The 12,644-nt window shown below is 38.9% G+C and overlaps 1 protein-coding gene across 3 annotated transcripts in view; it reads right to left on the bottom strand.

Annotated features, from left to right (window-relative positions):
* sephs1 (selenophosphate synthetase 1) overlaps positions 1 to 12,644 on the bottom strand; it is a 74,129-nt gene that overhangs the window by 41,260 nt on the left and 20,225 nt on the right. For all 3 annotated transcript variants that reach the window (XM_072241262.1, XM_072241261.1, XM_072241263.1), the window contains one exon: positions 1,279 to 1,382. In XM_072241262.1, coding sequence (XP_072097363.1) covers positions 1,279 to 1,382 — 104 coding nt within the window. The remainder of the gene's footprint in view (positions 1 to 1,278; positions 1,383 to 12,644) is intronic.

Genomic DNA, 12,644 nt, shown 5'->3' with positions numbered 1-12,644 from the left:
TCAAATGATCTGTTAACCTCAGTCTTGAACACACTCTACAAGTGTGTCTGCAACACCGAGGCAGGGATTCTAAAGAAACATCTCCTTCCTTTCACAAATGGTTGACTGCATCTATCCCAACACAATGACCTCTCAATCTGGGCTCTTCAGCTAATGGAAACAGAAGCCCTTTACTCACTGTTTGGGAGTGGGAGAGAGACTTTGAACTACAGCCTTCTATAAGTAGTCAATTTCCAAGCTCTGAAAGCAGGACAAAGAACCTTTAGGGTCTGATCTATAATCAACCAAAGCCCAATTTTTAGAAAGATAAGAAATTGCAACTTTCAGATTGAAACCTAATTAAAGCCTGAACAGTAAATCACTACCACATTGTTTGTAATAATGCACTCTCTCTCTCTCCACTAAAAGCAGCAACATTTTTAATTAATGCACCTTAGTTCAAAGAACACTAACAATGAAGAGTAGCAGGAAAGTCTGCAGTTAGTCACAGCATGAGGTTCAGTTACTGGAATATTAAATCAAATGGATCAATAATGGCAACTGTAAAGCCATGGGATTGTTATAACATCTTTCTGAAAGGAAAATCTGCTATCTCACCTGCCTTACTTACATGCTTGGCAACATCCTGAGCTTTAAATGCTTCCAAAATAACTTAGAAAGTCACTCAACTGTACTAAAACCTTTTAATGAAGCTCAAGAATAAACTAGCTGAAACTAAGGAATTGGGCTCTAAGCACAAGCACAGCCAACTTAACCCAGCTAACAGAAAGTTTTGGAAAGTTGTTCTCAGAGCAGGCAGCCAAACACCTGCGCACAGCCAGAAACAGAACCACATCTTTCAGATAACATGCCAATCCCTCCACCACCATCCCTAGTGACTGCACATTAGTTTAGAGTTGAATTGGCCCAGGCAGGATTCTGCTTAGTCTCATGGCAACAAATCAGAAGAGGACAAAGAAATCACCCTCCCTCAGCTGACCACCACTTAGAAGCAGTACCGAGGCCAGACAGGTTACAGATGTACTCCAAGTGGGAGCCCTCAATGTTGGTCGCTGTTGCTTGAATTGGCCAACTTCTGAAGGGCACAGCAGTGCAACAGAACTGTTCATAATTAGGGCATTGAAAACCTTGAAGCAAAAGCACAAGTCATCTAAATAATATATGGCTTTGGATTTTATTAAAACACCATCTACATAAAAACAGTATCAATTTGCATCGTCCAATAAGTTATACAAATTCTTTTACTGTTATTTTACAAGCATATTAAAGTACTCTTACCATCATATACGGATCGTCAACAATAGGATAAAAATAATCAGTTGTCTGAACCAGAGAAAGACCACCATGTCTTAAAGGAATAACGCATGTATCCATCCCGATACCTGAAAACATTAACAAATGTATATTAATACGAAAAATTCTCAAAAGAGGGTTGAAGCAAAGTACAACAGAAACTTCAAAGAAAATCAGGTTGCATCACAAATCTGAAATATTAAGGAAAAAGAGCACCTCCTCTGGACCCTCTTCAATGCCAACTTAGATAAGGGGCCCATAACTGCTCACAATACTCTAAGTGCATTCTGACCTTTGCCTTATAAAGCCTTAACTTTCACAAGAACAGCAAACACTGCAATTTAAAAAGATAAAGTCACAGCAAAAAACTAGATTTATTGTACTTAAAAAATACACTAAATGAAAATGCTGGAAGCTATTATGAAGAATGTAATAACAGTACTGGAAAAACAACAGCAAATGAACAGAGTCAGTATGTTTATGCAAGGAATACCATGTTTGACCAACTTAAGTCTTTTGAGATGGTATAGAATAGATGAAGTGGATCTGTGTATGTGGTCCATTTCAATTTTTGGAGTACACAAAATTACAAGCTTGTTGACATTATTAATTAGTTTGGGATGGCAAGTAGAGAGGAGAATGTAAAACTTGTCATTGAAGTTGACAAATCAAGTGGGTGAAAAGTCAGAAAAGAGCAGAGTATTTGTTAAATGGCAAGAGACAGTATAACACTAATATTCAAATAAACATTAGTGCTCATACACAAGCTGCTGAAAGCCAGCAAGTTGGCACAAGAAGTGATGAAGAGGTCAAACTGCATAGTAGTCTTTGTTATGAGAGTATTCTCCACTACTGAGGTCACATACAAGAGGCAATGTCTCACAGGACTGATCCCCAGTATCTAGTCCATGCCTTCTTCTATCGCTGCTAACAGAAGGTACAGGACGCTGAAGACCCACACCTCTAAGTTCAACCAACAGCTTCTTTTCCACTGCCATCAGGTTCTTAAACAAACCTGAAAAGCGCTGACTCCAGGAACATTGGGTATACCATACTATATAATATAGAAAACATAGAACAGAGCACCATACAGGCCCTTCAGCCCACAACATTGTGCCAACCTTTTAACCTACTCCAAGATCAATCTTCCCCCTCCCCTCACAGCCCTCCATTTTCCTTTCATCTGTGTGCCTATCTAAGAGGCTCCTAAATGACCCAAATGTATCGAGATAGCAACCTGGTAAATCACCTCTACATTCTTTAAAGCTTCCGCATCCTCCTTATAATGAGGTGACCAGAACAGAACAGAACACAATACAATACTCCAAGTGTTGTCTAAACAAAGTTTTATAGAGGTTCAACGTTATCTGATGGCTTGAGCTCTTGAATAACAAAATCCAACACACCATGTGACTTCAGGATACATTTAGAGTAAGGGGGTAGGCTGAATGGCCTACTCTAACTCTTATATTCTAGTTTTAAAAGTCAGCTTTGAATTGAATTTGAATTGACTTTATTACTTACATCCTTCAAATATACAAGTAAATATCATGTGACGTCTCCATCTAAATGTGCAATTTTTGTAATTTATAATTATATACAACAGGATAGTCAATATAACCTAGAAATACAGTATTGGAAGCATGAATTAAGCAGTCTGATGGCCTGGTGGAAGAAGCTGTCCCGGAGCCTGTTGGTCCCGGCTTTAACACTGCGGTACTGTTTCCCGGATGGTAGCAGCTGGAACAGTTTGTGGTTGGGGTGACTCAGGTCCCCAACGACCCTCCGGGCACTTTTTACACACCTGTCTTTGTAAACGTCCTGAATAGTGCGAAGTTCACATCTACTGATGTGCTGTACAAAGTGGCTTTATTGAAGGAAAATTATGTAAATAAGCTTTTCGCTAGGTCCTACTGAAGTCTATAGTTATCTTGTTCATAAGCAGGCAGTAAATAGTGCGAATAGATGTGGTTTTCAAAATTCAGCTGGTAAAGAGATCAGATACAATTCAATGACAGCACATTTCAGCAGTATATATTTGGGAGCAACAATGGTGACAGGATATGCATATTCATAGTTCTTGTAAGGTGGCAAGGCTAGTTGAAATGACAGAAGTGCATTAAAAATTAGTCTGAACAAAGAAGCAGGGTGGGAGGACAGAGGGTAAAGTTATAATGCACCTTGACACACAAGATGGGCTAGAGTACATACTGCAAGTTATTAAGGACGCTACAGTTTCTGAAAGTAGGCATTGCTGCCTTGGAAATATTACAATGTACACTACCCACGATTCAAAGAGGAATGGAGTACTTCAGCTAATTGGAGAGAGTACTGCTAGAATTAAGAAATTTATTCAGGAGTTATTAGAACTTGGATTATGCCACTTGATAGTAGAAGCAGATGCCAGAATCCATTTTAGAAGTCAATTAAACATATACCAAAGGATTTATTTACAACAGCAGCCAGTGGGTGTTGGAATGCAAGATAATCTCTGACATTTCAAAGCACCAAGGCAGGCAAATACTTAGCTTTCCAATACAAAAAAATTATTTCTGTCCCACATTACAGCTATCCCAAAGAACATGACAATCATTATCATTGGTATAGTTAAGGGAGTACATGCTCTAACTCCTTAACAAGTATCAGTGTGCCACCAAACCCTGGTTTCAAACAAACAAGAAAATCAAAGGATAAAGGAAAGAGCGAGTAAGAAAATAAATAGAAATAAGTATTTATAAACTTTCTCTTTGGCATCTTTTATATTAAACAAACTCAAAATATACAAGAGCCATTAACAGACATCAGAAAGACAATAGTAAGGCGAGTTGTGATTCGTAACCATAAGGCAATGTCTTTTTGCCTACAAGCAATGTCACTAAAGAATAAAGAAAAATTAAAGACCAAGTTATCTTAAAAGATAATTCCACAAATTTATCATTTATTTATACATTTTTGATAGAAACCTACAACAAACATTTACATAGCTATGACTTGGATACATTAAAAGAACACAAATATTTCTCACCTTTATTTCTTTTATCAACTTCAATCAACTGTGATGGAACAATATACATTGTTCCTTAAAATCAAAGTACTTTCTTCTCAAACATGCATTGTGTCATGCTCTGACTGGGGTAAATGACATTAACTGTACATACGACACAAGGTTTAAAAAACATGAAATCAATAGAATACTTTTTTTAATGAATGAAAGGAGGCACTCCTGGACATAGCCTGAGGCAATGGACTGACAAGGCTTACAGCAAGAAAATACCTAATTACAACATTGACTATACTTAATAGGTATTAAAAAATGAAAGTGAAAAAGTATATGAAAACAGCAAGGCCAATTTTACCAGCCTGTCAAATGATTCAGCATACACTGGCTAGAAACAGCAACTTGAAAGAACAGAAGACATTCAAGAAGATGGTTGGAATTTAGCATAAGTATCCTTGCCAAAGATTACCTCCAATTCTGGTTGAGCAAAACATAGCAAATAGGATTCAATTCATAGTAGTAAGCTAATGCTTTCGTAAGGGTAAACAAAACAGTAAGGCATTTGAAAAGGTTCCACTTCATAGGCTCATCCAGAAAATTAAAACACACAGTGACTTGGCTAAATGAATCCAAAACTGGCTTATCCATAAAAATCAGAGGGTAGTGGTGGATGGATCATATATGGATGGAGTTTTGCGACTCATGGTGTTCCACAGGGATCTGTACTGAGACCTTTGCTGATTTAGATGAAAATATGGAAGGGCAGATGAACAAGTTTGCAGATGACAGACTGGTGGTGTTGTGAAAAGCATAGATTACAAATGTATACAACAGGATACTGATCGGTTGCCAATACAAGTAGAGAAGTTGCAGATGGAGTTTAATCCAGTTAAGTATGAGGTGCTGCACTGTAGAAGATCAAGTGTAATGGGAAAGTACAGTTAATGGTAGGACTCCTAACAATGTTGATTAACTGAAGGATCTTGGGGCCCAGGTACACAGCTCCCTAAAAGAGGTTGCAAAGGCTGAAAGGGTGGTGCAGAAAAAGAATGGCATGCTTGCCTTCATTAGTTAAGACTTGAGCTTGAAGCTATGTTACAGCTTTATAAAACTCCGGTTAGGCTACATTACATTCAATTCTAAACACCTCATTATGGGAAGGATGTGCAGACTTTGAGAAGGTGTAGAGATTTACCTGGATTTTGCCTGGCTTGGAGGACAAATGTTATGAGGAGATATTGGTCACGCCGGGGCTGTTTTCTCTGGAGCAGTGGAGGAGATTTGAAAGTTTGTAAAATCATGCAAGACATGATGATCTACACACCCAGTACCTTTCTCGCAGGATAGAAATGTCTAATACCAGAGGACATGTATTTAAGATGAGGAAGAAGTACAATCGAGATGAGTAGGACAGCTTCATTTACAAATGCAGCATGGTGGGGTACTAGAATATACTGCCGGGATAATGGAGAGGCAGGTAGCAAAAAAATTTTTTAAGCGGTTCATCAAGGATAGCCAGAAAGGACCCAAATAACTAGGAAGACAGATTTGCAATAATTGGTAATTAACAAAGGTTTCATCCCAATTGCAATGGCACATTTGATTAGTATATTGCCTCAGCAGAGAGATGAAACAATTATTCACAAATTGCAAGAAATTAAGCTAAAATAAGATTAAAAATAAATGAGCGGGTTCCAGTGATGTCATCATTCAGAATGGTAACTTAAGTCAATAGCTCCTCTGGAAAAACGCATATTTTGCCCCATTAATCCATCAAATATAAAATCTTTCGAAAATATCTGAATTGATACGGGGGACAAGAATGGGGAAAAAGAATGGAGATAAAAAAGCATCACTGCGGAGCCTATGGAAGAGAGAGGTGCAGCGCACGGCTTTCCTACACGTGAGCGTGGCGGCGAAGCTGACGCTGGGCCTTGTGCAGGCAAAGCTGCAAATATGATAAAGATTCTGGAAGAGATAAGGGAAGTCCAAAAAGATATAAAATAGCAACTCAATGATATAAAGTCAGGGCTCGCCAACGTCAATCAGAAAATAGCGGTGGCAGAGACTCGAATTGAGAAGGTGGAAGATCGCGTGCAAAACATGGAACAGGTACTAAGAAAGACGATAAAAATATTAAATCAACAGGAAAGTAAATTGCTTGACCAGGAGGAAAGATCTCGACGGAAATATATCAGGATTTATAATGTTCCTGAAGGAGCAGAAGGATTGTCGATGATAGACCTTGTAGAAAAGCTGCTGCAGGAAGCATTGGAGATTTCCTCGACTATGGAGATTGAAATTGAGAGGGCACATCGTTCGCTCGTCCCGTGGCCTCCTGGAGAGCGAGAAAGTAAGCCCCATTCAATAGTACTTAAATTCCTTTGATTCAAGAGCAAGGCGGAGATTCTACGAAGGGCCTGTGGTAAGAAGAGGATTTTTTGGAACAGGAAGTTAATATACTTCAATCATGATTACCCCCTGGCGGTCCTACAGAAACAGAAGGTATATTCCGAAGCAAAAGGAATATTAAAGCAAGGAAAGATTAAATTCCAAACCCCACACCCGGCTGAATTGAGGGCATTTTACCAAGAAGGGATACGACTATATCAGATGGTGGAAGAGGCACCTACAGACATGAAGAACAGAGGATTGCCCATTAGCATGGTCAAACCAAGGGAAAGTTTGGCTCAGCAGTTATCCCAATCTGCTTGGGAAATAGTAAGAGAACCGAGAAAGCAGGGGACAGGAGCAGGACGAGAGAAGGATATTAGGAAAAGACGGTGAGTTCTCCGAGGGCAGCCCTCACCTCCTCCAGGAGAGTCATAAGGTTTGGCTAACCTTAAAAGTACTGATAAACTAAACGGAAGCAAAAATAGATGGTGATATACCCATCTCGAGAAATACATATTATAATGTAGATTTTATATTACTCAATTTTTAAAAATTCATTCATTCTTTTTCCCCACCTAAATGAGAATATATACATGGGAGGAATACACAGGGAAATAATTTCTGTGTAATGGACATAGATTTTTTTTTTTACTTTTATAGGTACTGCAGTGGGGGCCCTCAGCCCACAGGCAGAAGGGGCTATCCCCCACGGCTAGACATTTCTTCTAGCTCAACCCAGGGTCATCTAGAGACCCCAGCCTTGGAACCACAGCTTCATTACCTTTTTTTAAAAAAATTATTCGTGTTTCTTGGCTCTTTTTTGTTCAGGGAGTAGATCGATTAAGTTATATTCTGCAAATTTCAATGACATACTAACAGATAAATACACATAGCTAAGGACAAAGTAAAATTCATTCCTTTTAATGTCAAAGGGCTGTTGAATCCAGTCAAGTGTAGTAAAATTCTATCAAAAATTTGAAAAAAAACAAGCCCATGTAGTATATTTACAGGAAACTCACAAGTGATAATGAGCATGGAAAATTAAAGAGAATGGGTTTCACTAATTTGTTTTTCTCCTCATATAAATCAGGACATAGAAGGGGAGTTGCTATTCTCATCTCAAGCAAGCTAAATTTTTAACAAGTGTTCAAAATGGGAGATAAGGAGGGCAGATATATTCTGGTAAGGGGGAATATAGATGGAAATCCAGTTACTTTATTGAATATATACGCACCCCCAGGAAGTGATATTAGTTTCTTCCAGAAAATTACTAATATTATGGTAACAAAAACAGAAGATCTTTTGATATGTGTGGGAGACTTAAATTTACAATTACAACCAAAGTTAGACTCTTCCAACAGAAAAACTCATGAAACAGAAGTCCTTACATAAGAAAGTTAACACTTTTTGAGGATGTTCGTCTAATTGATATATGGAGGGACCCTTTCCCCGACAGAAGGGATTACACTCGTTATTTTGCCCCCCATTCCGTATATACAAGAACACACTATTTCATAACATTTGGAAAAGATAGAGACAAAATAATCACCTGTGGAATTGGGACAAAAGATGTAAGTGACCATGCACCTATATATTTACCTGTTGATTTTGACCTACAACCAAAGAATACTATTTGGAAACTAAATTCAAGTCTACTCAATGATCCCCATTTTAAGGAACAAATTGAAAAAGAAATTGGTCTTTACTTAGAATTCAATGATAATTGAGAGGTTTCACCTCCCATTCTATGGGATACTCTGAAGGCTGTCTTAGGAGGGAAAATTATAACGATATCTTCATATAAGAAAAAATTAAGGAATAAAACATTAGAGGAATTACAAAATAAGTTTAAGGAACTAGGGAAAAAAAACACAAATTGAGTTTGGCACAGGATACACTGAGGAAATTTTAAAAATTAGGAATGAATTGGCTACACAAATTAGAAAAAATGTAATGTTTCTGAAACAGAGACACTATGAAAGTGGATCTAAATCTATGAAAATACTAGCACAGAAACTGAAAAAAAAAAAAGCAGCAGAAAATACAATTCATAGAATTGGGGATCCAAGAACAAAAGTGACAAAAAATAAGCCAAGTGAAATTCAAGAAGCTTTTGAAATGTTTTACAAAACTCTATATTCCAAAGTTCCAGGGGGAAGCATAACCTAAATTGACACCTTCTTGCAACACACATCAAAGTTGCTGGTGAACGCAGCAGGCCAGGCAGCATCTCTAGGAAGAGGTACAGTTGACGTTTCAGGCCAAGACCCTTCGTCAGGACTAACTGAAAGAAGAGCTATTAAGAGATTTGAAAGTGGGAGGGGGGAGGCAGAAATCCAAAATGATAGGAGAAGACAGGAGGGGGAGGGATGGAGCCAAGAGCTGGACAGTTGCTTGGCAAAAGGGATATGAGAGGATCATGGGACGGGAAGCCCAGGGAGAAAGAAAAGGGGGAAGGGGGGGAACCCAGAGGATGGGCAAGGGGTACAGTGAGAGGGACAGAGGGAGAAAAAGGAGAGAGAGAGAGAAAAAGAATGTGTGCATATAGATAAATAATGGATGGGGTACGAGGGGGAGGTGGGGCATTAGCGGAAGTTTGAGAAGTCAATGTTCATGCCATCAGGTTGGAGGCTGCCCAGATGGAATACAAGGTGCTGTTTCTCCAACCTGAGTGTGGCTTCATCTTGACAGTACAGGAGGCTGTGGATAGACATATCAGAATGAGAATGGGACGTGGAATTAAAATGTGTATATTCACACCTTATATTCCGTCTGGGTAGCCTCCAACCTGATGGCATGAACATCGACTTCTCAAACATCCGCTAATGCCCCACCTCCCCCTCGTACCCCATCCATTATTTATTTATTTATATACATGCATTCTTTTTCTCTCTCTCCTTTTTCTCCCTCTGTCCCTCTCACTATACCCCTTGTCCATCCTCTGGGTTTTCTCCCCCCCTCCCCCTTTTCTTTCTCCCTGGGCCTCCTGTCCCATGATCCTCTCATACCCCTTTTGCCAATCAACTGTCCAGCTCTTGGCTCCATCCCTCCCCCTCCTGTCTTCTCCTATCATTTCGGATCTCTCCCTCCCACTTTCAAATCTCTTACTAGCTCTTCTTTCAGTTAGTCCTGACGAAGGGTCTCGGCCCGAAACGTCGACTGTACCTCTTCCTGCAGATGCTGCCTGGCCTGCTGTGTTCACCAGCAACTTTGACGTGTGTTGCTTGAATTTCCAGCATCTGCAGAATTCCTTGTGTTGACACCTTCCTGAATTCTTTAGAGTTACCCACTTGAAGCAAAGAACAAAACAGAACGGTGACTGCTGACATAACTGAAGCTGAACTAAAACCTACAATTAGTCGGCTTAAATTAAGCAAGTCACCAGGATCAGATGGATATAAGGCAGAGTGGTATAAGGAGTTTAGAAGCGAGTTAATTCCTGTACTACTCCCCACACTGAACTGGGCCCCAAGAAAGGCGCAAATGCTACCCAGCTGGAAGGAGGCGATAATCTCCACTATATCGAAAGGCAAGGATGAAATGGAATGTGGGTCATTTAGACCAATATCTATTCTTAATGTGGATTATAGAATATTTACCACCATCATGGCTAAACGATTAGAAGAGTTTCCACCCACACTGATACATAGTGATCAGGCAGGTATTATACAACAATGCCAAACACAAGACAATATATGAAGGATACTTCACATTGTGGATCATATAAAGAAAATGAAATTGAAGCAATAGTGATAAGCACGGATGCTGGAAAGGCATCTGATTCGGTTAATTGGAATTTTCTTTATAGAGTTTTACATAGATTTGGTCTACATGACACAATTATTAAAACTATACAGGCACTATACGACAAACATTCTGCTGGGATTAAAATTAATGGATATTTATTTAATAGTTTTACCCTAGAAAGGGGCACAAGACAGGGTTGTGCATGGTCACCGCTACTCTTCGCATTATATCTGGAACCATTAGCTCAATACATCAAACAAAATGAAGATATCAGGGGAATTACTATTCAAGAGACAGAGCATAAATTGGCCTGTTACGCAGATGACATTGTGATCTATCTAGGGCAACCAACATACTCTTTACCTAAATTGATGCAATCCTTTGAACAATATGGCCAATTATCAGGACACAAGATCAACACAGATAAAACCCAACTACTTTCATATAACTATAGCCCACCAAGAGAAATTGAAAGTAGATATCCTTGGGCATGGCAAACAGATTCTGTCAAATATTTGGGCATCATTATGCCAAAAGATTTGGCAAAATTATCAGAATGTAATTATCAGCCTATATATAAAAAAATTAAGGAAGATATAACAAGATAAAACCTAATTCCTTTTCTTGGTCTCAGTTCAAGGAATGAATCATTAAAATGAATATACTGCCAAGACTACTATATCTCTTTCAGACCCTACCAATAGAGATTAACCAAAATCAATTCAACGAATGGAACAAGATGCTATCAGGATATATACGGCAAGGTAAATGGCCTAGAGTTTGTCTCAAAAATTTGCAATTAGCCAAGGAAAAGGGGAGATGGGTCCTACCTTCTCTTAGAGATTATTATTTTGCAGCACAGTTGAGAGCTGGTGATATGCTGGTGCAACCCATCATATGACACTCAATGGAAAAACATTGAGGAGAGGATACTTTCCATCCCCATACAAGCAATTTTGGCTGATAACAACCTACAAAGTTACATAAATAATATTGACAACCCATGGGTGAAATGGACTCAAAATAAGGAAAACTATTATAAAAGAATATAAACTAGAGAAAGACACTGCATTTCTTAAATGGTGCACATATAACTTGGATTTTACACCGAATAAGCTGGATGCTAGATTTAAGGAACTGGACAGCTAAAGGAATAACAGCCATTTGCAATATAATGAAAGAAGAAACACTGTTCAGTTTTGAAATGCTCAAAGAGAAACACTTATTAGAAAAACAAGACTTTTACCGGTATTTTTCCTCTCCTTTCTATAAGTGTATACCTCAGATAAATATTATGTGGAGATTTGTGACAAATATGATGATATATATGTACAGTATCTGAAATACATCTTATGGAAATGTTTGTTTGATGATGAAATTCAATAAAAAATAAATCACAAAAAAAAGAGCATTTTTGAACTCAGTATCTCACACAAGCATTAACAATAAGCAAAGACTATTGCGGCTTCCTTTAATGTTACTTGTATATAAATGGACCTAACTACTCAATAATGAACTGTGCATTAGGGAAAACACTCATTAAACTCCTTTCCCAAATTTCTATCATTAACACGACCACACCCCGCACCCCCCATAGTAGAGGTCTCACACTAGAGGGCATAGATCTGGAGTACGCGATTAGATTACAGGAGATCTGAGGAAGAATTATTTTGTTTTCTTTTTGTATTTCCAGTTTGTCGTCTTTTGCAATTTGCTGATGATACTACATTATCTCAAATAACAACGAGGCACCCTACAGAGAAGAAGTCATCACCCTGACACAGTGGCGTTAAGAAAACAATCTCTCCCTCAATGTCACGAATACAAAAGAGCTGGTTGTGGACTACAGGAGGAATGGAGACAGGCTCATCCCTATTGACATCAATGGATCTGGGGTTGAGAGGGTGAACAGCTTGAAGTTTCTCAGCATACACATCAAGGAACTCACATGGTCTGTACATACCGGCTGTGTGGTGTAAAAAAGCACAACAGTGCCTCTTTCACATCATATGGTTGAAGAGGTTTGGCATGAGTCCCCAAATCCTAAGGACTTTCTACAGGAACACAATTGAGAGCATCCTGACTGGCCACATCACTGCTTGGTATGGGAACTGTACTCCTCTCAATCGCAGGTCTCTGCACAGAGTGGTGCAGACAGCCCAGCGCATCTGTAGATGTAAGCTTCCCACTATTCAGGATGTTTACAGAGACA

Source organism: Mobula birostris, chromosome 23, assembly GCF_030028105.1.
Source record: "Mobula birostris isolate sMobBir1 chromosome 23, sMobBir1.hap1, whole genome shotgun sequence".
Taxonomy (NCBI): domain Eukaryota; kingdom Metazoa; phylum Chordata; class Chondrichthyes; order Myliobatiformes; family Myliobatidae; genus Mobula; species Mobula birostris.
This window is presented reverse-complemented; position numbering and strand designations above follow the sequence as displayed.